General features: G+C 44.1%; 1 protein-coding gene across 1 annotated transcript in view; it reads right to left on the reverse strand.

The window, feature by feature from the left end:
- The window catches only part of TOP2A (topoisomerase (DNA) II alpha), a gene marked incomplete at its 3' end in the record, with an annotated part of 41479 nt that overhangs the window by 16034 nt on the left and 2171 nt on the right, over positions 1 to 23274 (reverse strand). The window contains exons 2-12 of the mRNA XM_015422580.1: positions 22756 to 22824; positions 21025 to 21219; positions 14608 to 14735; positions 10667 to 10754; positions 6636 to 6785; positions 5856 to 5946; positions 5262 to 5325; positions 3885 to 4030; positions 3090 to 3187; positions 2630 to 2842; positions 2335 to 2508 (exon numbers count right to left, since the gene is read on the reverse strand). Coding sequence (XP_015278066.1) covers positions 2335 to 2508; positions 2630 to 2842; positions 3090 to 3187; positions 3885 to 4030; positions 5262 to 5325; positions 5856 to 5946; positions 6636 to 6785; positions 10667 to 10754; positions 14608 to 14735; positions 21025 to 21219; positions 22756 to 22824 — 1416 coding nt within the window. The remainder of the gene's footprint in view (positions 1 to 2334; positions 2509 to 2629; positions 2843 to 3089; positions 3188 to 3884; positions 4031 to 5261; positions 5326 to 5855; positions 5947 to 6635; positions 6786 to 10666; positions 10755 to 14607; positions 14736 to 21024; positions 21220 to 22755; positions 22825 to 23274) is intronic.

Below are 23274 nucleotides of genomic sequence, written 5' to 3' on the forward strand. Positions count from 1 at the left end.
AGAGATCAAATTGCCAACATTCGCTGGATTATGGAGAAAGCAAGAGAGTACCAGAAAAACATCTACTTCTGCTTCATTGACTATGCTAAAGCTTTTGACTGTGTGGATCACAACAAACTATGGCAGGTCCTTAAAGAGATGGGAGTACCAGACCACCTCACATGTCTCTTGAGAAACCTGTACAAGGGTAGTGACAGACTTCACGTTCCTGGGATCCCAGATCATCACAGACTGATCACCGCAGACTGTGACAGCAGTCATGAAATTAAAAGACGCCTGCTCCTTGGGAGGAAAGCGATGGGGAACCTAAACAGCATGATAAAAAGTAGAGACATCACCCTGCCAACAAAAGTCCGCATGGTCAAAGCAATGGTATTCCCAGTAGTCATGTATGGCTGCGAGAGTTGGACTATAAGGAAGGCCGAGTGCCGAAGAATAGATTCTTTTGAACTATGGTGCTGGAGAAGACTCTTGAGAGTCCCTTGGACTGCAAGAAGGTCAAATCAGTCAATCCTAAAAGAAATCAACCCTGACTGTTCCCTGGAAGGCCAGATAATGAAACTGAAGCTCAAATACTTTGGCCACCAAATGAGAAGGGAGCACTCACTGGAGAAGACCCTGATGCTGGGAAAGATTGAAGGTCAAAGAAGACGGGGACGGCAAAGGATGAGATGGTTTGTCATAGATGCAACGAACATGAAATTGAGCAAACTTCAGAGGATGGCGGAAGACAGGAAGGCCTGGCGTAATCTGGTCCATGGGGTCGCAAAGAGTCGGACTCGACTGTGCGACTGAACAACAACAACAAAAAATTATATTTCTTGAGTAAAACCTTGTCTTAAGCATTTTATTCATTTCAGAAAAGAAAAAAAATTACACGTTTGTTATTTCATAGTGTTTCTCAAAGTTTCCTTTGTAAAAACTTTGGGTGTTTCCCCCCCTTGGGAAAAAGACAAAATGCCCCAGGTCTTCATATCTTTAGATGTGATTTTTAGTGCCCCCCCAAGGGTGTTAACTCCATGGGGCTTGAGTAACCAAATTTCTCTTCCCCTCCCCCACGTTCTCTCAGCATTCCTAAAAAAATCTTCTAGGATCTTTTCAGTCAACATTGGGACATTTAATTTTTCCCCTTCACTTTTCTCTTTGCAAATTTACAAAGCCATTTTCCCGCAGACCTAGGAAACTCCTTGCCTAGGCAGGCACCTGCCTTCTGTTTCCATTTGTGGGTGGCCCAGTTCTGCAGCTTTCTGTCATTCACAGAGGGGTCAGACAGCTTACTGTTAGATAATGAGGGTGAATAGAATTGTAGTTCAATATCAAGTGGGGCAATGCAAGGACTTGCTGGGGAAGAGATCACCAATAAACATAGTGCACATACACTGTGCATCCCCCCTCTTTGATCCCACCGCGATATACAATAGGGAGTGAGTATTTTAGCTGCAAGATGCAAGTTTTTAATTGTTTTAACTTGTCCTATTTTTATTGCACTTGATGCCTTAATTGTTTTAATCCTGTTGCATTTTATTGCACAGCTGTGCCTATGTAAGCCGCCCTGAGCCCGCTTGCGGGGAGGGCGGGGTATAAGTGAAATAAAATAAAAAAATAAATACAAGCACATTCCTATTACAACCCACCAGTGTTCCCTCTAAGCTGAGTTAGTGTGAGCTCGTTCAGTTTTTTAGCCTCTGGCTCACACATTCTTTTAGCTCAGGAAGGATGGCTCTAGAGCAAACTAATTTATGCAGTAGCCAAATCGCTCGCTAATAAAGTAGAATGTTTGCTCACAAGACTCCACAACTTAGAGGGAGCATTGCAACCCACCCACCCCCTTTTCAAATCCAAGGCCAGTCCAGGGGGCAGAAACTGCTGCGCATCTAGCTTAGCTTCCTACAACACAGCATCCCACCCTATGGATGGTTATTCAATAAACCCAAATATGTGGTGGGCCCAGGACTCTGACCTGATTTCCAGAAAGCTGAAAGTCCAAAGTAATCAATGACTTTAACCTTGGTATCAGACACCTCTCCCACCCACACCACTGAAATATTCTATCATACATATTTCTATAGACCAAGGAAATAAGATTGGGTTTAGAGAACCCACAAGTGATTGCAGCATTGCTTGCTTAGGGGGATAGATTTAGGAGACTTCGTTTTAAGCCCAAGGTTTCTTTTTTAGAATCTTCCGTTTTCACAGAGCTTTCACATCTTTTGCAAACAACAACAAAAAGCTCTTAAAGCTCTACATTCCAAGACTAAGTGGAAAAAATTGACCTTTGAGTTATTGCTAAAATGGCTGAACGAAATAGTCACACACCACCATGCAATTGGTTACCTTTGTTGTAGCAATGCTGTTGACAAAGCTAACTTGCTGAAATCCCCTTTCACTCATTGTTAGGCACACTTCCCACCGGCTGTTCACTTCTTCATGGATAACTTTCAGCACGTTGCCAGTTTCATCCACCTTGTCCTTTACATACATGTCTACATAACTACGGAATCCTTTGACCTGTAGAGGAGATAACTTGGTTAACTCCCCACATCAAAGCCGACCCCCCCTCCACCTCAGGTAGTATCTCTACCCTCCTTGCCAAAAAGAGCAAGGGAAACATTAAAAGGCGTTCACTCACTGGGAGCCTCTTTCCATTCAAGAAGACTTTGACATCCTTAACTGCTCCTGCCACATCATAGGCTCTACGAGCCATGAGGGCCACGATATCCTTGTCCAAGACAGTCATTTTAAACTTTGCCAGATCCGGCTGGAAAGTGATGCATGTAAAGTCTTCATCATCGAAGAATTTCAGTGTCATCTGCCCTGCCTTACTCATGTTGCCTGTCCATGTCTGAGGAAAGAAGTCAAGCACAGAAAGAACCAGATGACTCTCTTTATTTACAGGATAGCTACCAGACACGCTGCAGTTCGCTGATTTACCTAATTATCTACCTCTTGCTTTTCATCAAATAATATTTAAGCACAGTTGTAAGCCTGTTAGTGTTAGGACAGAACAGACTTTGAGGTTTTAAAAAGTTGCCTAGGCTGCACACCTGAAAGCAAAAGAACTAACAGCATGCTTACAAAGCTCCCCATACCTGCTTAAAGAGCTTCTGATATTCTTTGCATGCAGTTTCCACTGTAAATTTGGTACTGAAGATGTTGCAGAGTTTAGCTCCATAACCATTTCGCCCACCTGAATAAAGAACACCACCTTGTTACTTCCACAGAATAACATGTTGTAGAGTTTAGGAGGCTTTATGAAGAATCTGGCTCTGTTTCAATTAGGACTAATACTCAACAGTCAAATCTTGACTCTACTGTAACAAAACCAACTGGAATAAAACCAGTTTGGATGTTTTGCTAGAATGCTCATACTGTGTAAGATAAACTAAAATGGTCTGTAATATAGGACAGGTTATGTTTGACCATCTTCTTTCAAGGGAGGGAAAACACACTCTCTTTCCTCCTTCAGTTCTCTCTCCCCAATATATTCACTGTAGTGTTTTCAGAAAATAATGCAGCTGTGGGTTGCATGGCTTAACAACTCATGTAACATTTCCTAATCTTTCAGTTATTTACACCTTCATTTTGCTTGTGTACACAATGAAAGACTTAACTGCAGCAAAGGGATGGAGTTTACTCCCTTTAGCACATGTCTATAAATCAAACAGAGACCCTAAGGTGCATTAATGAACAGGAGCACAGAACCAGGACACTGTTAATTATTCTGGAACAATGTCTGAAATTGTGCACTGCTCACCCACGCTGTTGACTGGCAACAACTCCCTGGAAAAACAGAGTTAAGAACTTTCAAAGAGCTGGTCTCTTAAGGCCATTATTTCAGAGTCATTTAGGGACTGATTAACAACTCCTACTGGAGTTTCCTCTACCTGTGACTTTCTTCTCGTCGTCATCATAGTTGCTGGATGTTAAAAGCTGCCCAAAAATAAGAGCTGGCACATAGACTTTCTCCACTTTGTGTTCTATAATAGGAATCCCTTTTCCATTGTTCCACACAGAGATCACATTATTTTCCCTAAAAACAGAAGCAAATACTCCCAGTGAATATGTCTTGATTCAATTGGCATTACTTATTCCTAGAGATATAGCAGTTCTAAAAAGTTTGAAGCTATGAAAAAACCTGTACTAAAGCAAGAGACGTGCAAACTGCTCCACCCTATGCTATCATAGCAGATTATATTCATTATTTTAAAAAGAATCATAGATTTTTTTCAACACTCCCTCAAATTTCCCATAGGAAAAAATGAATGCAGTATATTTTGAGTAAAACTGTCTTAAAAAACATTTTCTTCATTCTAAAAGTAAAAAAACAATAATAGTTTTTAGGTTCAAACTCTGCATGAAGAATGTCTGACAGACTGCAGGGGGAGCTCAAATAACACAAGTCTGCAATTCTTATGTAGTTCAAAGAAAGGACCCTCTCCCTACCTGTTGGAATCCACCCTCAATTTTCTGCCCTAGAAGGATTACATCATATAAATTACATGCTGTTGAGTCTTCCCATTGTAAAGAGTAGTGGCGCATGATAGGCTCATAACTAATCTTGATAGGACCTAGTTTTACCTGCAGTGTGCCGTTTCATAAAGGTATATGCTCTTGTGCAAGTGGGGAAATTGAAGTGGCCCTTCTAAAACAATCTCAAATATGCATTCATAACTTCTATCCTCCAAAGCCCTCTGAAAGATCAGAGGAATGATATACCTCCATTCTTCTAGCAGACCTTGAGTCTGGAACCATGGACCGGGTTGCTAGATTCTATGCAGCCACGAGTCTACCATGATTCAGGACTGATTTAGCAAAATACTTTTTATGAACTGGTTTTCTGTAAATACACAACCCTCTTTCTAGACACTCTTGTCCACATGTTAAAATTACATTTTTATAAATGTTGTAAAAATCACACTGAGAATGCATCTGCTCCATGCAAGCAACAATAGCCAAAACACAGGTATCAGCCCGTCACTGAAACCAATGCACATGCTTTTGTCACCTCCAGCTCCCCCCCTTCTCTTTTTTATCTCCTTTACAGCAAATGTTAGACTGTAAGCTCCCTGGATGAGGAGAACTGGCACACATGTTGATTGTGATATACAAACAACCACCACCTAAGAAACCTATACCAGTGTTCAAAGTCACAAGAACCACTACAGAAAGTATGAGTTAGGGCTAATGACCTTGCAGCTCCTCCCAGCCATACTAATGCCTGAAAAAGCTATGGAAGAGCAAAAGGAAAACTGAACACTTACGGATCGATTGTGATTTTGATACATGACATGCTCTTATCTCTCTGCTTGTTATCAGCAGCATTGACTACAAAAAGAAAAAGCAATACATTGTTTGGGTTATCAAGTAATCAATAATCTCATTACTATATACTACCTCTCCTCCGAAGACAACCCCCCTCCATTTTATTATCACAGGCACCCTGTGAGGTACAGAGACGGTGAGTAGCCCAAGCTCACCCAGTAAGCTTCATGGCCAAGTGGCAATTAGGGCTCCCAGATTCTAACCCAACATTCTTAACTAGTACACTATGGTGGCTCGCAGAATTCTTTGACCAAGCACTGGAACTCAATTCCAGCAGGCCCTATCAGAGTAAATGCAATTAACCCTGTGCTGTTTAGTATTGTTATTTGCATTTTATCAACACGGAATGAAGCTGAGCTAAGAACTTGTCCAGTCAGCAAGTCTGTGGCTGAGCGAGAGATTTCTCTTCAAGTCAGCCTTGACACCCATTGCAAACCCTCTATATTTTGTTCTGCTCATCAATAACTTGCTCATACAAGATGCAATGTTCCTCTCACCAAGAATACGTTCTTTTTTGCAGCATCTCAACTTACCTAGGATTTCATCAAAAATTTTATAGAGACCAGGTACAAACGTAACGTCCCTGAAGTTCAGTCCCACATCTTCATCAAAGACCCACATTTGCTGAAAAGGTAATTACAATAGTAACTTTTCAAAGAGTTCAACATAATTTAGTTGCACCACATTGTTTTACAGCATATTCACAGCTAGCAAGCTGTTTAAATGATTGAAAAGTTTAAGATGGAGAGAGAAGAAAAAGTCAGACAACTGCAAGGTTAGCTACATCAGCTCTGGCATGTTGATAAAACAGTGACATGACCACAAGAGCTTGAGCTACATTAAGTGAGTCTGAAGTAGTCTTACCCGGCTTTCTCACTTGAAGATTTTTTACATTTACAATTATTTCTAGAAATAGTCTCACCATTCATTCAAAGTGTTATTGCATATGACTTGAGGCACTGAAGTACGTGACTTGGAATCACCAAGAAATTTCTCAGGAAAAAGCAGCTCTGTGTGTGTGTATTTTAACCCTACCAGGAAGTCCCATACTTCCTAGCACTAGAAAACAGTACCTCATAGTTGCTGCCATCAGCCATGGATTCCACATATTTCATGAATAGACTTGCAGGTATTAGTAAAAGCCACCCGCTTGATACCCCACCCCCCAAGAACTATATAGACAACCTTACATGTAAGGTACTAAACTGCACTATGCAGTAAGGAGAACAAAGCAGTTAAGGAAAACTTTCTTCCATCCAGTGTAACAAACCCAGTCTTCTCCCCTCAACACCAACCACAAAAGCTTTATGTACCTGTGTCACTTGTTCCACAGAGCCAATGTACGTATCAGGCCGGAGCAATATATGCTCCAGCTGCGTTTTCTTCTGGTATATCCTTTCGACAGAGAGCCTTTTGGCATCCTTATTCTTGATCTTATCCCCTTTGAAATTTCCATCCACCGGCTAAGTTGAAGCAAAGTAAAAACGTCAAAATGAGAGCCTGATCAATTACAAGAACAGGTTTGCATGGACAGAAATGGGAATGCCTACACCACACAGGAATAAGGGTTTGAACTTCCAAGAACTAAGGCTGTACTTGAAGCAGAAATATTAGTGCCTAGTATTCCATAAACCAGAAGAGGTGTTCATGGAGGAGAAGTCCATCACTGGCTACTTGCCAGCATGACTGAAGGGAGACTCCACATACCCAGAGGCAGCAAACCTTTGAATACAGTCCTGGGAGGCAGCAGCTGGGTGTCTGTGTGCTTGGAGATGCACTGTTTGACCCTCCAGGAAAACTGGTTGGCTGCTGTGTGAAACAGGATGCTGGACTAGATGAACCATTGCTCTGATCCAGCAGATTCTAGTTATATTCTTAAGCATTTGCTGGCTAGAAACATCAACCAGTGTTCATTTTGGTGGGCTCAAGTGCTCAAATTTTATGCTACAGCCAATCTTTTAAACGTTAAGGTACCACAGGACTCTTTAGTTTTTACTATAACCAACTAACATGTTGCCCCACTAGAATTTCATAAGAGACAAATAAAAGGTTCCTCTGTGGATATTAATTGTTGGGGAGCAGGCAGCTGCTGCTATGCTTTCCACTTGGCCACTACCAGAAACAGGGTAATAAATTAGACAGGATTTTGGTTGGATTCCACAAAGCTCTTTTGTTCTAGATAGTTATATTGTCCACACTAAACGCAGCAGGGAGAGGGGTGTGTGAGAGAGAGACAGACAGACAAAGAAAAGGGATTACAACAAAACCAGCTTTGACACTTGAGAGGAACAAATGTTTTACCCCACAACCAGTGGCCCAGTTCAGATACAATACTGTGCAGGTGCCAGGTCATACTCCCCTGCTCCATCCTGCCCTCATGAGAGCCCATAGTCTCAAGGAAAGGAATGTGCGGGGGAGAAGCATGATCTACAACAGAAAAAAAATCTGGACAGCCAGTGTGGTATAGCAGTTGGGAGTATTACCCTAGTTATCTGGGAGACCTGAGTCTTGCCATCTGGGCAGTCATTTTCTCTCTCGCCCTAACCCACTTAAGATTTGTTGTGAAGATAAAATGTGCTAAAACCATCACATACATCACCCTGAGCTTCTTGGAGGGAAAAGGGCAGAACAAAAATTAAAATGTACTAGATGGTTGAGAATGGACTGGTAGCATGTTTTTCTTTTTCTCTCAAGTTGAAGGTGGATGGGAAAGAAAAGCCACAGATCACAATGGGATAGTTAATGTGTGTAGAGTGGCAGGAGATATGGACAATAATAATCCATTTATTGTACTTCATTTATACCCCCCCCCCTTTTCTCCCCAGCAGGGACCCAAAACGGCTTACAACAAATGTGGCTCTCCCTAGTCCAACACTCTAACCATGTAATATAGGCTTAGGGAAAGGAAATAAAAATAAAGGCAAAGAAGGACAACAGGAGCCCACCAAGACAGATGTTCAATTCAGCTACTTATCAAGTACAATTTTATCCCACCTCTTCCCCAGGAGTTCAGAGTAGCTTATGTAGTTTCCCCTTCCTTATTTTATCTTTATAACAGACCTGTTAGGTAAATCAGGCTGAGAGGATGACTGGCCCAAGCATACACAGAAAACTTTGTGGCAATAACGGGGATCAGAACCTGGACCTCTCAACTCCTAGCCCAACACTGCACCAGTGTGGTGTAGTGGCTAAAATGTCAGATTAGGATCTGGGAAATCCAGGTTAGAATCCCCATTTGTGCCATGGAAGCTCAGTGGGTGACCTTGGGCCAGTCACACTCTCTCAGCCTAACCTACCTCACGCGTCTGTTGTAAGGATAAAACAGAGGAGAATGCTTAGGGTTAACATATTTTGAAAAGTGAAAAAGAGGACATATTTCTTGACTGACTACTTCATACAACATGAATCTGAAGAAGTGAGCGTGCCCACAAAAGCTTATACCTTAACTAAAACATTGCTGGTCTTACTAGTACCACTGGACTTGAACTTTGTTCTACTTCAAACAAGCAATCCCTATGCTAAATCTCATTTTAAAGACCCCTCCTATTTCAGCTGTGATAACTGCTAATAACTAGGAAGATTCCTAACCTTCCCACCCCAAATGAGGACATATTAAGTTTTTTTTTAAGAGCTCAAAAGAGGACAGACCCCCCCCAATAAAAGACATCTGGTAACCCTAAGAATGATCAAGATGGGTAGCTCTGTTAGTCCATCTGTAGCTGCAGAAAAGGGCAGGAGTCCAGTAGTACCTTAAAGACTAACAAAGCTTTGAAAATACATGGTCAAGATTCTACAAATGGTTGGAAGATTACAATAAATAAACCATATGGACATGTAACCAAATTAAAAGATAATAATGCAAAATATTTCCATAAAAATATAAGGTGGAAAATATGAATTTACAAAGTAGACAATGTATGAGGTAACAAAATAGTTAAAAGAATGATGTAAATGGCACCCCAAACTTTTATGTATTTGTGTGCCTGTTATAAAAATAAATTCCATTAAAAAGACTAACAAAAGTTTGTGGCAGGGGATGAGTTTTCATGATTCACTGCTCACTTCTTCAGGTAACTGGCATCTACAGATGCAATGCTATGCCTTCTGATATTCTATATGGCAGATTTAACAAGATATCTCACTCAGTCAGATATTGCCCCTGCAAACAAAATTGTGCTGAGTCAATTACTCATGTCCTTCTGCATTGTCACCTGTATGTGGATCTAAGGCATATATATTTGCATTCTACTTTAAGCAGCATGGTGGATTGCCCTGATGCACTTAAGGTACACAGACTTCTAAATGATTTGTTCTGACTTCACTGAGAGTTTCTCCACTCTGCTTTAAAGCTGTGCCAAAGGACTCCAGAGACATAATATTTTCATAGGTGTGCTTTAACCTGCTCTTAAATTGTACAATCTAAAGATATAGTATTTTTAATAGGTGTGTTTTCAATCTGCTCTTAAATCATATAATCTGTATTGACACGTTATGCCAATAAAGGCTAACTTGAATTTGAACTGGCATCTGAAAGTATCAGGTATCTGAAGAAGTGAGCAGTGACCTGAAAGCTCCTCCTCTGCTACATTTTTTGTTAGTCTTTAAGGTGCTCCTGGACTCTTGGCTCTTTTCTACTGCCTAAGAATGATGTAAGCCGTTTTGGGTCCCCATTGGGGTGAAACACAGGATATAAATAAAGCAAATATATACACACACACATATATAAATAAAAATACACCACACTGAGCAGCCCTTACCCATTGCAGTTACAGGTTTTAATGGGAAGGGGGTAAAATGAGTGAAGGTGGGATGGTGAAGAAAAGAGCATATCAATCAATCAATGTCTTTATTGGCATAACATACAGAACATAAAACTTAATTTGCAAGGAATACTGAACGCTTTCTTGAAGCTTCATACAGAAATTTTACAACACTTTCAATTATTATGTGATTCTGGGTTGTCAGCAAAAAGTAAATCTTACATTTATCAGGTTTCCCCTGAATACTTTCTCAACCATGACAGTAGGAAGTACATGAAAGAAACACATGTTCAAGAGTTTCTATCTCCTGCTTAGTGCAGGAACACAATCTACTGTCGAATGGGATTTTTTTGGAATCTCCCATATAATAATGCTGATGAGAGCATATCGATTAAATAAAGGGGGGGGTAGAGATGGAAACTGAATGAGGGGGGGGAGGGTCAGTCAGAAGATACGTGTATTAAAGAGGAATGAATTATTGTTATGCCAATAAAGGTTATTGGAAATTGGAATGAATTATTGTAATGGTGGGGGTGGGGAAAGCGGCGGAGGAAAAAGGGGCAGCTCGGAGGTGAAAGACTCACCTTCAGCGGGGACAAGGAAACATCGAGATCCATGGCGGGCCTGTGAGGAGAGCGGACGGAGGGTCCCGTGAGAGGAACCGAACCGAGGCTGAGGAGGGGAAGGAAAGGAAGAAAATAAGGGCTTAACGAGGAGACCAAAACAGGAGCTGAGGTAAAACAACGGGGCTCCTGTCGCCAGCCGCGCCACCAACAGTCTTCCCGAGCCGGACTCAACCCGCCAGCCAACGAAAAGGCGACGGCGGGAGGAAACAGTTTAAAAATCAGGCCGGCTTAAAAACATTTTTTTAAAAAAATTCTGCCCGCTCAAACGCGACCGACCAATCGTCATCGAGCTGCCTGACAGACAGGCCAATCGCAGTTTCGGAGGGGGGCTAGGAGGAGCGAGGTGACTCAGCCAATCCGGACGACGCTGGAGCGTTCAAAAAAGATCTCCTCAGCCAATCGTTTGTTGTTGTTGTTTTTGTCGTAAAGGAGGCGGGCGTGCCGTGGAGTTCCGCCGCGCCACACGGCGTTGACGAGCGGCACGATGAGCTCCGGTGTCAGTGCCGTGCTTTTATTATTGTTGTTATTGCATAGGCGGTCAGCGCTGCTTCCAAAGCTCCAATATTTCGTAAAGGGAAAAAAGGTCGTGTTTGTGATCTGCTCCTACTTTGGTAACGGGGGTCCTCTAGGGATACCATATTTTGAAAAGCAAAAAAGAGGACTTATTTCCCGGCTGCCTACTTCAAACAAGCGAAGAAAAGTTAATGAGGTTTAGGGTTCTTTAGTTTGGAGAAACGAGGGGTGACGTGATGGAGGTTTACAGAATTATGCATGGGATATTTTGTTTTATGGTATTTTGTCTTTTGTACATCGCCCAGAGCCCAGCATAAACTGGGATAGGGTGATTAATAAATAGAAATAATAATAATAATAGATAATGATGATGAAGAAGAAGGTAGAGACAGAAGTGCAGTTCTCTGCTTCTCACAATACAAGAACTCCTGGGCACTCAAATGAAACTAATGAACAGTTTCTCTAATTGAAGAGCCAGTTTGGTGTAGTGGTTAAGAGTGGCGGACTCTAATCTGGAGAACAGGGTTGGATGCCCTGATCCTCCAGATGAAGCCAGATGGGTGACCTTGGGTCAGTCACTGTTCTCTCAGCCCCCAAAACAAACCTAGCTTGCCACAAAAAGAGCTAGAGTTTTAGGCTGCCAGACAATCTTTGGATCTACTGGCTGTACTACACCCACTGCCACATGATAATTAATTAAAGCAATTAATGAGCAGTAAGCTTAGAATAGATAAAAAGGACTTCTTTCACCCAAAGAGTAATGAACATGTGGAATTCACTTGTCGCAGGAAGTAGTGGCAGCTACAAGCAGAGACAGCTTCAGGAGGGGACTGGGTAAACATGGAGCAGAAGTCCATGAATGGCTATGAGCCCACCCACCCCCCTGCTGGCATCTCTATCACCACCCTATAGGGGGTGGTGTCTCTATCCTCTAAGTTATGCCTCCCACTCACTCCAAGGCAGGGTTTATGCAAATCAAACTGATCTCTGAGAGGACCAGAATAAAATTTGAGTCCAGTGTCACCTTTAAGACCAACAAAATTTTATTCACGGTATAAGCTTTCACACTTGCACATGCACACGAAAGCTTATACCCAGAATACTGTTAAAAGTGGAGGACTTTGCGCTGTCTCCTGTCTCAAACTTGAGAAGATGGCACCAAAAAGTTTAGACAGAGAGGTCAGGACACATAGAGCTTCCTTTCCTTCCTGCTATCTGATCCTTTCCTTTGAAGTAGAATGCTACTCCTATGGGCAATTTCCTCTGCTTCTGCTCTCTCACTCTCTTCTCATTCGCACACACAAAGAAGGTGCATGATCTCCATCTTACACCATGGAGGCTGGACATGCGTCCAGCATCGAACACCATCTAGTTAGTTAGAATAGGCAATCTATATCTGTCTCTTACCTGCCCTCTCCGGCAATGCTCCCTCTAAGCTGTGGACTCCTGTGAGCAAAAATTCTACTTTGTGAGCTACTGGCGTTAAAGTTGGGAGTGAGCGATTTGGCTACTGCATAAATTAGTTTGCTCTGGAGCCATCCTTCCTGAGCCAAGACAAAAATGTGTGAGCTGGAGGCTAAACTGTGAGCTAGCTCGCACTAACTCAGCTTAGAGGGAACACTGCTCTCTGGCATGTATTTCCTTTAATGAAAATTGCTTATTAATTTTAGAACTAACTGCTGACTCCATGTAACTTTGTAAGTCTGTTGCCGCACCTATCCCCAGCTTTGCCACATTAAAGCCTTGAGCCGTCTGCTATTTTTCCATGGTTCTCTGGCAGTACCAAGTCTAGACAATCCAACAAATAACACTTTGTTGGTTTTAAAGGTGCCCCTGGACTCAAACTTTGTTCCGCTGCTGCAGACCATTATGGCTACCCACCTGAACTTAAGAGGACCAGCAGGAGGTGGACTTTCCCCAGTCAGAAAGCCCTACCCGCCCCAGACAAGACTTGCTTAGCCCGCTCCATCTTGTAGACCCCCCAAAAGAGAGAGAGATAGAGAGAGCCTAGTTTATTGAGGCCTTTGGTTTCTTCCAGCCATTAACTGTGCCAAAGGCAGTTAAAAAAATCATCCGCTGCCTCAATAGCCTTAAACGGAAGAAGCAGAGGATTTTCTCCCCAGGTCCAGCAGCAACTGGGGCTTTGGCCAGTCATGCTTCCATTGCAGGGGTCATTTCGTAGAAAAGAGGTGCAGGAGCTCATTAGCATAACTCATTAGCACAACTTATTTGCATATGCCACACCCCTTGACATCACTGGAAGTGTGTCAGAAGGCAACACCCACCGCTCAGGCTCCACTGGACTGTTTTGGATTGCTAGCTATTGGGGGGGGGACGTGCAGATCTGTCCTCGCAGAGGAGGGAGAACTTGTACCTGAATAAACTTGGGTCTTAAAGGTGCTACTGGACTGTTTTGGGCTGTGGGGGGCTCTGCAACTTACCTGGCTGCCTCTTGCTCTGACTGAGGGCTGCTGGGAGCAGGGGGTGGGGCTTGTTGCAAGTGCCCGCCCCATGGGCTCTTTACTGCTGGCGCTCCGCTCCTGTGCGCTCCCGCAGGAAATGACCCATTCCATTGTCCAGCCGTGCCTCTCCATCACTTCCTTTGTGGCCTTGGCTGGCATTGGGGCACATATCCCCTGCTTCACCTGCCCGCCAATGGTATGGCTGGGATCCCCCACTCTTCCAACTCTCCAGAGCCTTTGCAGTACAGCTGCCCAGCTGGGACCACTCACGCAGGGGTGAAGTGGGGAGATGGTCTGTATGGCCCCTTCCAACTCTATGATTCTATGAGGCCGCCCTTTCTTTTGGGCCCGTTTCCATGCACCTTTGATTGGTCACAGCAGGGGCTTCAGAGGATTCCCTCAGGTGCCCTTTTTGCCCCCCCCCCCCATCCCCTGCCCTCAGCCGCCACCTCTGCCCCCCCCCCCAAGCTTTGTTCCCTGCCAGATTTCTTCGCAGCCATGGGCAGTTTCCACAGGGAAAAAGGAAGAGAGCAGACAATGAAAGAGGCGCTGTAGCGACCAAAGCGCCCTTCGTTCAGGTTCCTCCTTCTCAGGAGGCTTCCTATACATCAGAGAGATGTCCCTTTCCAAGCAGCTGGTGGGTCCTCTCGGGTGCCTCCCCAGAAGCCCAGGGCAGTGGCCAAGGGACGGGCCCGTTCTCCTCCAGCCTTTGAACCCTCCCCACCATCTCTGAGGGCAATCGGCTTGAGCCTGACAAGTATGAGGCGCCACTGCCATCTACTGAACGTTATGAGGAATGACACTGGGACATGAGGACGGCATCGGCAGCCTCTGACGAAGAAGGGGGATGGTCAGGGGAGGACAGCCTTGCCCCTGAAACTCCCACTAGATTGTTCCAGGCAGAACACTTGACCAGACTTTTACCCAAAGTCATTCAAGCTGTCCATTATAAACAGGATTCTGCAGGCCAGGAAAAACACCTCAGCCTCATCCAATCCAGACAGGTGCGGCTTTAAGAAACCGCTGTCGGTTCCATCTGTTGGCCCCTCCCCCTGAGCATTTTGAGAAGGTTGTGAGAGCGGAATGCACTGTGCCCGGTGCAGGCCACAGCTTGCTTGCTTTAGCTAAAAGAAATCCACTCCCTTCCCAGTTCAGTTATGGAGGATTTAAAGGTTCCTTTTGTTGATGCCTCAGAGGCTGCTCTGAATTCTGGGGCTGTGTTATCGAAGGATGGGAGACAATGCCTCCCCCCCCCCCCCCGCACGGAAAAAAAAAAAAAAAAAACAAAAAAAAGACCCCCCCCCCCCCCCCCGGACAGGAAAAAAATGAAGTAGCACTGAAGAAGCTGTATGAAGCCCTCCCACCAAGCTAGCAGAACTGCAGTTTTCTCCAGTATCTGCAGAGCCATTGTGATATGGGCAGATGGCCTTCTGCAAACTGAATCCACACACCCCTCACCCGCAAACGGATATTGCTGAAGATCAAAAGAGCAGTTTGGTGTAGTGGTTAAGCGCGGTGGACTCTAATCTGGAGCACTGGGTTGGATTCCCCACTCCTCCTCCACGTGTAGCCTGCTAGGTGACTTTGGGTCAGTCCCAGTTCTCTCACAACTCTCTCAGCCCCACCTACCTCTCAAGGTGCCTGTTGTGGGGAAAGGAAGGGAAGGAAATTGTAAGATGCTTTGAGATTCCTTAAAGTAGAGAACAGCGGGAATAAAAACCAACTCTTCTTCTCTCCAGTTCAGTGCCTCAGCTCAAGTAGCCAACACTGTTATTTGCCACAATCTGTGGCTTAAACATTGGAAGGTTGATCTCTTTTCCAAATCTAATTTTTCAGCTGAGAAACTCTCTGGCCTGAAGCTGTTTGGGGATTCATCTTTGGAAAAGGATTCCGTTGACGTCAAAGAAAAAAGGAAGGCTATACCATCTAGCACCTCTTCCAATGTTAGAGACACGGATTCTCAAAACAGACCGCAAGGTTCCTTTCGTCCCTTCTGCTCCTATTTCAGAGGAAGGAACGAGGGAGACAACAGAAATAGCAGGCCATACTGGGACAGAAAGAAGTCCTGACCTGCAGTGAACAGACAATTGTTCAACAAAAAGTCCCACTCCACCTGGGGGTTGGCTGCGATTATTCATTCTCATTTTGAGCTGATCTACAGTTTGGTAAGAGCCAGTTTGGTTTAGTGGTCAGGAGCGTGGACTCTAATCTGGGAGAACCAGGTTTGAGTCCCCCACTCCTCTGCAAGCAGCTGCTGGTGTGACCTTGGGCCAGTGTTCTCTCACGAGCAGTTCTCAAAAGAGCTCTCTTAGCCCCACCTACCTTACAGGGTGTCTGTTGTGGGGAGGGGAAGGGAAAGGAGATTGTAGGCCGCTTTGAGACTCCTTCAGGTAGTGAAGGGTGGGGTATAAATCCAGTCTCTTCTTCTCTACAGAGGACAGATTTGTCAGGAAAATCATTCAATATGATTACAAGATAGAGTTTGTAAACTGTCCACCCTTCAGGTTTATCCCTCCTTCCAAGATGGCATATCTTGTAAGAACTGGAGCACAATTCGTAAGAACTCGTAAGAACTGGGATCAGCTTTTCAAAGGAGCATATTCCACCCTTTCCCTAGTACTGAAGAAATCGGGCGAATGGAGAGCCACCCTGGACCTGAAGTCCTTCAACAAGATGGTCTTCAAACACAAATTTCAAATAGAATCTCTCAAATCCATTCTATGGGCTCTCCACCAACCTGCCTCTGGCAAAACAGTTGCTACTGGTGAAAATTACTCATTGCTGTCACCGTGTCTCTCCTGGATCTTTCTACGGATCATTCCAGGAGGAGTAGAGGCCAGCGGGGACCCATTCCATAGAACTAACCATCCACTGAGCCTACAAGACAGCTAAAAGTTGGAGCCGTCAGTGAGCATCTAGCTGCTCGGCAGTAAAGCTTCCAATTATAACAAGGGTGTGGCCAGCACAGTCATAACCAGTGTTCCCTCTAAGCTGAGTTAGTGTGAGCTAGCCTACAGGTTTTTAGCCTCCGGCTCACACGTTTGTGTCTTAGCTCAGGAAGGATGGCTCCAGAGCAAACTAATTTATGTGGCAGTCAAATCGCTCGCTCACAACTTCAATGCCAGCAGCTCACAAAGTAGAATTTTTGCTCACAGGACTCCACAGCTTAGAGGGAACATGTGACAGGTTGCCAAAGATATTATCACCTGAATTCTTCATTCAAAACGAGGGAACGAATCACGAGAACTGCAACCAACTGGTGGTGGGAAGTGCTGTTAAGTCACCTCCGTGGGTGTTCAAGGCCAGAGACGTTCAGAGGTGGGGTTTTGCCATGGCCTGCCTCAGTGTCACAACCCTGGGCTTCCTTGGTGGTCTCCCATCCAAATACTAACTGGGTCTGGCCCGGCCCTGATTAGCATCTGAGATCGGATGAGATCAGGCTAGTCTGGGCCATCCAGGTCAGGGTGCAACCGACTGAGGAGCATGAAAAATAATATTATTCCTCTAGAGAAAGGTGCCGGTTTCTTTTAAAAAAATTAGCTTTGAGATATTTTATTCTATTCCCCAAAAAAGGCAGCTGAAATTTCTAGTTTTGAGATATTCTGTTCTATTAAAAAAGGCAGCTAACGCAAAAACATAACAAAAACAAAATTTACAAAATGAATTAAATCAACACAACGGAACTCGTGAGAATTCGGACCTGTTGCTGAGACAGTGGGACTGAATTTCGTGGATCCATTGCCTGTAAGCGCCAAGGGGCATATCTTGTGTCTCAGTTCAGAACTTGCGGCACATAAATGTGACTATCAGTGTAATCCTAGGCGGAGTTACACCTTTCTAAGTCTACTGAAGTTACTGGATTTAGAAGGGTGCAAACTTGGTTTAGGATTGCACCGCAGCGTGTGAGAATTCACCCGTCCCTTGAAAGTTACAGCGCTGTACGAGGACCAGCATTTAGAGGCACATCTCCATCGGTGTTCTGCCACAAGCAGTCCAGGATATCCAACCAGAGTGGGGCAAAGGAGCATCAAGCACGTTTTGACGTCTCACAGGAGACCACATGTAGGTGGCTGAAGCAGCCAAGGACACAAGCTCCCTTTGCCGCTCAACTAGCATGAGATGCCGCAGCTAGACAAGGTTGCACAGAGGACTTTGACGTACACAGTGTCATTTCCGCAGGCGCTTCTTTTCCAAAGGTGGTGCAGAGAGATAACTGTCTGTGCTTTCCACTTCAGCATCTGAGGGACCTCTTTCACTCCAGTCGAGGCTGGGCGACAGCCAGATCCTGCTGATGGTCCTTGTCAATCCAGTACCTCGATCACCACATGTGCAGATACCGGGAGGCGTTCTCCACACACAGGACGATCAGGGCATCAGAGCAGCTGTGTGTGCCCTCTGTGAGGAAGGCGCCCTTCACGGGGGATGAGGCGAAGCCTTCTGAATGGTTGGATGCCGACCGCCAATCCTGACAGTTGTGATTTTGCATCTGGCCTCCCCGTTGCTTTGTGCCGTGCCAAGCTGTCTTATGGGGCCTAAATGTAAAAAATGAAGAAATAGCAGGCAGAGGAGGTCAGCCACAAGGCGTCAAGAAGACATGCAAGTCATCTGAAAATCCTTTCTCTTGCCTCCATCAACCATTCCAAGGGCTACACTAGGTTATGATAGCAACTGTTCCATGTATTGTCTCCCTTCGTGGAAGGATACACGGCCTGCAACTTCCTAATGTTCTTAGTTGGCCTAGGCACCCCATGGCAGCCATTTTGTAACTGACCTTGGTCACGTAGCAGCCATTTTGTGGTGATGCCTGTTCCCCATTCTCAAAATTCCACACGATTGATTGGGGGGTCTCCTGTTCTATGTGATTGGGCTGATTTCTCATTTACCACACATGGAGCTACAGCCATCATGCCTAGTTTAACCTTAAGCCATGATGGTAATACATTTTAATAGTATTAATGTATCTGTGCACTTGAATCAACGCACATACAGTCTCTCAATAATTCTTACAATGATCCTATAAGATTATTCTCATAGGTGGATGTGATGACAGACAGTGGCTTGACTGAAGTTACCCAGAGAATTCAACAGTGCAATCAGAGGCTAAACCGGGTGCTTGCTGACTCATGGTATTATACATTCCTGCCTGCCCACTCTGGATACTCCCTTGTTAAGCCCCTGCTTAACATGGCAGCTGGTTAGTATATTTTGGGATGACCTGTCTGTACCTCTGACATAGGGCTTTTCTGCACATTTTATTTCATTGCTCATGTGCTTGTATATCGTCATGTTTTTTCTCCTGCACATTTTGTTCCCTCTAGTGGTCACTTCAGTATGTCATTGCTGTATCACTCACTGGTTCATTCCCAAGAAGTGCATGGAAATAAACTGGAGATACCGCAATGAAATATTGAAGTGACCACTAGGGGGAGCAAAACATACGTGGAAACGGGGGGGGGCGATGCAGTACGAGCACACAAGTGACAAAAGTCAGAAGTGTGGGAAAGCCCATAGTCTCGCACCTTTCTTTTTCCTCGCTGTGCTTACCATGTTGGATCCGTCATGACATTATGGCCACTGAAGCTGTAGATAGGAACACTCAGGGTGTTAAAGTAGAAAGCACCATCATCACTGAAAAGGGAATTCCAACTCTTTGCCAACAGCTTACCCTGGAGTTGGAAACAATATCAAGTCTATGATCAGTGGAATCAACAGGCCCCATACCCATGTTTTTGCAGCCCCAAGCCATAGAAATAGCCCATTACTGAGTAGTAGTGTCTAGGTCAGGGATGTTGAACTCATTTGTTATGCGGGCCAGATCTGACATAAATGAAACCTTGTTGGGCTGGGCCATGTGTGTAATAAAATGCAGGGCTATTTTTGGGCAGGAACGCACAGGAACGGAGTTCCAGCTGGCTCCCAAGTTGGCCACGCCCAGCAGGAACTCATTAGCATAATAGGCCCCACCCAACAGTAGAAACTCATTAGGATTGGCTACATTAGGGGTGTGTGGCCTAACATGCAAAGGAGTTCCTGCTACAAAAAAGCCCTAGGTTTTGACAATAAACAAGGTAAACAGAATAAGAAGCAAAAGGTGGGTGTGGCTGGATGACCATACTTCTGGTAACGTGGGGTGTGGCCTAATATGCTAATGAGTTATGCTGTCGGGTGTGGCTGGATATGCTAATGAGTTTCTGTTGTTGGGTGTGGCCTATTATGCTAATGAGTTCCTGCTGGGCTTTTTCTACAAAAAAAGCCCTGATAAAATGTAATGCCAGGTAGTGGAGATATAAACGTTATAAAAGACACAAACACAAAGAGTTTTTTTTACTTAAAAACATGCTTAAAACATTAGCACTCTTGCAATATTTTGTTTATTTAACAGTGTCTGATAACTGACACCTCTGGCTCTGAATTACTGCATCAAATGTGCTGTTGCAATCTTGAGTATGCTGTTCAGGTGTGTATCTGTAAGCTGCAAACTTGATGCAACAGCAGCAGAACTGGAAAAAGAAACAGAAGACAGCCAGTTCTACTGCGGGCCTGATAGAAGCCCTGGGGGGGCCTAATCTGGCCCCCGGGCTGCATGTTTGACACCCCTGGTTTAGGTCCCTACAAAACCATTGGGTTCCTCAAGTATCTAAAACCGTAGCTTTCCTTACAGAAGAGAGAAGGAGGAAGCTCAACAACTGTCCAGCAGAATCTCTAAGAGTTTCCAAGTTGGCACCTGACTCAGAGATCTAACAGATGAATATCACACATCTCCCATCTATCCAAAAAATGCAAGTTATGGGGGCTCTGACCCGTAGCTAACATGGGGCCCGCCCCCCCTAGTGTTTCTTCTGGACCCCCTCCCTCTTGGGCTGCCCCCAAAGTGCTCCAACTTGCCACCTGCACTGTACTTCCATTTAATTAGCTGGTGGGCCCCCTCCCAAAGAATTCCCTAGCTACGGGGGCTGTGCAAAAAAGGACGGAGGGTTTAACCCTTCCCCTTTGGTTCAGTTTCAGTAATCATAACCAGCTCTCCTGCTCTTAACATTCAAGGAAAATGTCCTCTAAAAAACACCCTCTCTTCTTAAAATACTAAAAACAAAGCAGAGATCCCAGGTTCAGTTAGTGAACCAAATGGAGGTTGAAGGGTTAACCGCATGGCCCTGAGGCAAACTGAAGCTGCATGTACCTGCAATTTGCACATTGTAGAACAGAGATACCTGATCTTTGTCATGTGTCTTTTCCCTTCTCAAATACTTGAGTGAGCTTGGGTGGTTGGTAAGCGACCACGAAGTGCCTCTTGCACCACCAGTGATCAAGAAGGCTCCCTTTACTGAAAAGATGTCAACTCACCTTCAGGTTGACGACAGGCCGATCTCTGTCTGTTCTTTTTACAATTGAGACTAGATCCTGAGTAGGTGTGGCTAGGAAGGCCCGGAAAGTTCCGTACAGCTGTGCCTCTTGTGCTTGCTGATAGCACTGAAAGTCAGCACCCCGCATCCCGTTCATGTTGCCAGTCAGAGGGATGTTGAGTGCCACTAGGCGGAGCTAGAAAAGGGAAGCATTTGGGATAAAAATACCACAGGCAAAGAAGACTCAGTTTATCAGGGCAGAGTAGTCAGCACTGCTTCTCAGAACCAGATAGACATTAGCAACAGTGTTCCCTCTAAGATGAGGTAGTGTGAGCTAGCTCAGTTTTTTTAACTTACAGCTCACACATTTTTGTCTCCGCTCAGGAAGGATGGCTCCGGAGCAAACTAATTTATGCAGCAGCCAAATCGTTCGCTCACAACTTTAATGCCAGCAGCTCACAAAGTAGAACTTTTGCTCACAAGACTCCACAGCTTAGAGGGAGCATTGATTAGCAACCTCCCTTCCTTTTAAGGACCTAGTCAAGTCCTCAGAAAGAAAAATCTACACTACAAATTATAAGCACCTTCACTTAGCTATCATGGTTCCATGCCAAGGAACCACAGCAGTTACAGTTCTGTATCACACTGGGGATTATGGGTCTCAAGCTGGTGAAACCAGCTTATCAGAATGGCACAAAAGGGTCATGATCTAGGACTTCATTGTTGATACCACCTTGCAGGCAGTGAAGTCCCCCTATTGCTTATTCAGAAAATTCTCAGTAGAGACCTGTTTTATAGAATGACCCTCCTTGTTATATATATTTTATTTTACCATTTAAAGGGATACAAAATGAAAAGGGAAAAAGGGAAACTGAGAAGCACAAAACGCCATTTGTTAAACACATTTTAAGGACATTGCATAATATAAGAATATAAAACATGAAAAAGTGTCATAACAAATCAAAATATGGTAAGATAATCAATACTTCAACAGAATATATTTCCGTGTACATTTCCATTATTTCCTATCTATAGGGCTAGGTAAGAAAACACATAAACAAGAATCATAAAAAAGAAAAGAGTGAAACCCCCCCCCATTTTTCTTATCTTTATACAAAGTTTATACGATCATATAAGAACCAGTAAATATGTAACTATACAAGATTAATGAGTATAACTACAAGGATATGATTATACAGTTTGAGTATTAATCAATTTAAATTTCTTTGTAACTTCTAACAGCTTTATCTAATCTATGTAGTTTGTCTGTAATAATTATAAAAGGCTCTCCACTTATTCCTGAATTCGGTGATCGGCTTTTTATTTATACAGTTTGATAGAATGACCTTCCTGCGTCAGTCAGTGAGGAAGGTTTCCCCTTAGTCAGCTTTTCCGGGAGACTGATGCAGCCAGATTTTTAAAGAAGTGCATTTTCATAAAAAGACAGGGCACTTTGAAGTCTCGTTTTTAGAACTGGGCTTTGGAGCGAGATTTAAGGTATTTTATGTTTTAATAATGAACGTTTCTTCGGGTCTTACGCCGTACTGTAATCCATCTTGAGAAAGATGGACTAGAAATTGCAACAAATAAAATAGATGAGTAGCTTCTTGCTACCCTAGTGATAAGACCACCCAGTTACCTATGAAGATTTCTCAGAACTCTTCCACCTTAACAAAAACTACAGTCCCCAAGCTCCTGTGAGAGGAAATGTGACTGCTCCTATTGAACTCACTGAAGGGATCCTCTTGGAGATGCTCGTTGGTGCAATTTGAGTTGTAGCTCGGACTTCGTTCTTTCGGACCTAGAGAGACAGAGAGCCATTGATGCTTCCTCTTGCACAAGACCCACCTAGCCTGAACAATTTCCAGAAGCACCGCAAGGCTTCCTTTGAGCTGCCCTTTTGCTGATCATAAATTAAGTTGGCATGGTCTAAGTGTCCTGAAATAATGAATTTTACATTTCAGTAGGTAAATAATTCAGTAAATAATAAGTAAATAATTCAGGGCTATGCATTCACTGCATAAATGAGGCACTTGGTATAATTGGTATAATTTAGCATCCCGGTGATCTCTATTTCATAGCACCCTTTTAACCATTCACATTCACTATCCTACATCTTCCTGATAGCCTTCTGTGCAGACTGTATGGCTGCCAGCACCATCTTCTCCCTACAGATTTCCTTGGTTCTAGTGCTAGTAGAGGAGAGGATGATGTGGAGAAAGGACAAGCTGAGTTTTGCCTGGGCTGAACA

This window comes from Gekko japonicus, unplaced genomic scaffold (genome assembly GCF_001447785.1).
Source record: "Gekko japonicus isolate JY-2015 unplaced genomic scaffold, Gekko_japonicus_V1.1 scaffold1613, whole genome shotgun sequence".
NCBI lineage: Eukaryota > Metazoa > Chordata > Lepidosauria > Squamata > Gekkonidae > Gekko > Gekko japonicus.